The 3,382-nt window shown below is 36.9% G+C and overlaps 1 protein-coding gene across 1 annotated transcript; it reads right to left on the bottom strand.

The window, feature by feature from the left end:
• Positions 1-623: 623 nt before the first annotated feature.
• LOC131437997 (augmin complex subunit dgt5) lies at positions 624-2,826 on the bottom strand. Its single transcript, XM_058607726.1, has 4 exons — positions 2,679-2,826; positions 2,484-2,622; positions 2,287-2,431; positions 624-2,229 (listed from the first exon to the last, which is right to left on the bottom strand). The coding sequence occupies exons 1-4, from the start codon at positions 2,777-2,779 to the stop codon at positions 707-709; spliced, it is 1,908 nt and encodes a 635-aa protein (XP_058463709.1). The 5' UTR covers positions 2,780-2,826; the 3' UTR covers positions 624-706.
• Between the last annotated feature and the right edge of the window lie 556 nt (positions 2,827-3,382).

Here is a 3,382-nt window from a genome sequence, read left to right as displayed (position 1 = left end):
ACTTCGGGGTTTTGAGCTCCTTGGTGTACAAAAATAACTGGAGAGCCACGAATTGCAAACAGTTGATTGGTAGAATAAAGAGATGCATTCGCAAAGTTGACATGAAGGCCGTACAACGCTCCTGTTCCGACATCAAGCGGAAGCTTCGCCGAACATGCGATAACGGACCTCGCTCACATTTCTCAGCGATGGTTTGACCGATTCCCACAAACTTAGATTCAAATGAAAGGTCTCACGGTCTCATACGGAATTCCTGAATTTCATCCGGATCCGACTTCCGGTTCCGGAGTTATAGGGTAAAGTGTGTTGAATATTGTACACCGTCACCTAAACTGGCGGAACAAAAACCGTAAAAATGTTATATACTGGACTCAAAACCGTTATTCCAATTCCAGCTGAACGTTCGGTAATCAGTAAATGTTAACAAACAAAAAATTAGATGCATTGTCAAACAACTACCGAAAACTGCAAACCAAACGGATCTAACGAATGCTTCGTTGGTTGTTTTCTTTTGGTTAAAATTCTGGATTTGAATGGATTTTTGAATTTCAAAAAACAACACAAAACATTTACAGAAACTTAATGGAAAATAAACAAAAAGCGGATAAAAAAATTGTTGGAATTAGAATTATTATTTATTAAATAGACTGTTAATACGTAATTGACATTATAATACAAATCTCGCAATGCTACAAACAACGATCAATCACTTTTCGCCCATTGTACCGTTAATCATTCGATAGTACATCATATATTCATTCTCGTATTCCCGATAGTTACGTCCGTTGAATAGTTTATTTGGCGGAACATATTTCCGTAATGCATTAGCCAGCACAAAACTATAGTAATTGCGACTTTTTCGAATCACCTGCCTTGTATTAAACGAAACGGCTTCAATTTCATCTAACTGTTCACATATTTTCTCGTGGTTTGCAGCCCAAAGTTCACGATAATGTTGATCATCAAAAACCACTATGTCCATCTCCGGCTTCATATCTTGTGTGAACGATCTCAGGGATTCGTCGAATTGCATTAGTGCTTTGACCGATTGCACAGACATTTCTGCTGGTGCTAAATAACTCGGTAGCAGGGAGAGTAAAGAACGGGAATCGCTACCAGAGTATAAACAGATATGCATATTTAAGGACAAGTGTGAAATTTTAGACGAACGAGTAAATTTAGATAACGGCATATCGGATAATTGAACAAGTTCATTTCTGTAGGGCGGTGGAACAGCTGGAGAGTACATCGGTATGTAAGAGATCGATTTGCCTTCTAGCCTGGTGAGATTCATAGATTGTTCACTCAAATTCATCGTCTGGTTAGCATTCTTTTGGCGCATATTGTGCACAGTGTAACGGCTGTACCGTTTAAAGTAGGTAACCTTTTCTTTAATTTGATTGAGCAACAGAATTTCTTCCTGAATTTCATCGGAGTAGGAATCGATTTCATTGTAAATTTCCTTTAACTGGGCAAGTAATTGCTCATGGTTTTCTAGCTTTTGAGTTTGTATTTTAATTTCTTGCTTTTTCCTTTCGATCTCTTTACTTAACAGTTCCAGCTGGCCTTGATTATAGTCTTTCGTTGTTGATTGAAGCATGTAATCTTCAAGAACTGCATCTGCTTCGTCGTCCATCAAATTCAGTAAATTCATTTTAGTTTCCAGCATCTGCGAAAATGGCGTATACTTGGCGAAATAATCCTCCCTGAGCGATTGAACGGAATGTTTCATTGCAACCAAATCTATGAACAAGTTAATATGAGACCCACACAGTTTCGCCATGTTCACTTGTAGCATATCCTGGTCCGATAAAGTTGTATTCTTATCAATCTCATTCTGTTGCCGATCTGCTTCGGATATCTCCGAAAGCTGTTTCTCTTTCATTTCCATCAAAATACTCCATAGATAGTAGTTTGGAATATCTTTCAAAATAATTTTCATGCTAGACCACAGAAGTTGTTGAGCATGTTTACAACCTTCTTGCTTGAGCTCAGAATATTTCGAGTAGAAATCATTCAAACTCTTCAAACAAAGCTGAATAGCATTAGCAGCATCTTGTTTAGTTTTACTAGAGTCCTTCATTCTAACAGGCATTAAATGTTCAATCGTCTCTTTGATTTCCAGTTCTTTTGAAGACATAGTTGCTAAAAAATTGTTCACCGCTCTATAAAAGCAAAGTTTGTCATCAGTTTCTCGAAGTTTTCGGAGGAAATTTATCTTTTGAATGTCTAAAACCAAATCAAATATTTTCGTTTTATATTACCATTCAAAATGTGGTTTCTTACTTTTCTCTTTGATCTTTCCTGAAACGTCATTCAGCCCATTAATTGAACTCATAATTCGCCCTCTGGTCTCGGAACATTTTGCTTTCAACTTTTCAATCTTTTCAAACCGCTGCAGTTCTTCAGGCATTTGATGTAGTTTTGATTTCTGGAAGAAATAATTTAAAAACCATTCCAACACTGCGTAGCATTTAACTCACTGCCACAACATGGCCTAGTTTCCGACAGTGTTTCAACTGTGATACGAGCACATTGGTCCGCATCGTTGAAATTTCCTGACGGGGTCGAATTTCTTTCATAATTTGCAGGAAGAGTAAACTTTCCTTACCGCGAATGTATCTGAAATATAAAGTAACTTGTAAAACGAATGAAGAGTAACTATTACCATAATTTACTTTTTGAGTGTTTCATCTGGCGGAATTTTCTCCAAAGGACATCCAAGCTTTGTTGCCCATATTTTAAATTGAGAAATTTCGTCTAAAGCCATCATTTTCATTAATTTTTTAACAAAACACGGAACTAACCGACCGACACACAGTTTTGAAAACCGATAACATCAAAACGTCAAAAAATGACAATGCACATAATGTGCTTAACTCATAGATGGCATGCTAAAAGTTAAATAGAATATATTGCTCATACTTTAATTTCAGCGTTAGGTGACGGTATACTTGGTTAAAAGCATGAAACGATCCGTTCTGAAATATTTCAACCGTAATTTTAATCGATTTTAGCGACATCTGTACTGTAGTAACATTATGAACCCAGTTAAATTGTTCGAGTCGCATCGGATCGCTCATCTGCCCGATAGAGCACGAAGCTTTGCGATCGGGCCCACGAAGATAAATTGTCACAACGGTAACGAGATATTTCTATGCGTAAGTGCGGTTGTCATTTTTTTTTGGAAAAACAGGAAGATGCGAGGACAAAAATGTTGATCAGCCGTCGAATACCATCAAGTTGCAATTACCGAGCGCAAATTTTTAGGTTTTCGATTTGTTTCATAATTTATGTATCGTCAACAGCGTTTCATTTTAGTAATTAATTTCTTAATATATTTATACTTCTCTTCCAACATAGCGTAGTAATTAAATTGTGG

Source organism: Malaya genurostris, chromosome 3 (genome assembly GCF_030247185.1).
Source record: "Malaya genurostris strain Urasoe2022 chromosome 3, Malgen_1.1, whole genome shotgun sequence".
Classification (NCBI taxonomy): domain Eukaryota; kingdom Metazoa; phylum Arthropoda; class Insecta; order Diptera; family Culicidae; genus Malaya; species Malaya genurostris.
The sequence above is the reverse complement of the archived record's forward strand: the minus strand, read 5'-3'. Positions and strand labels throughout refer to the sequence as shown.

Excerpts from the sequence above, each read along its gene's own strand:
- LOC131437997 (XM_058607726.1), bottom strand. The coding sequence starts at position 2,779 with ATGAAAATGATGGCTTTAGACGAAATTTCTCAATTTAAAATATGGGCA. Across the intron at positions 2,623-2,678 it reads CCAGATGAAACACTCAAAAA|ATACATTCGCGGTAAGGAAA; the intron begins GTAAATTATGGT and ends TTTATATTTCAG. Across the intron at positions 2,230-2,286 it reads AGGAAAGATCAAAGAGAAAA|ACATTCAAAAGATAAATTTC; the intron begins GTAAGAAACCAC and ends ATTTGGTTTTAG.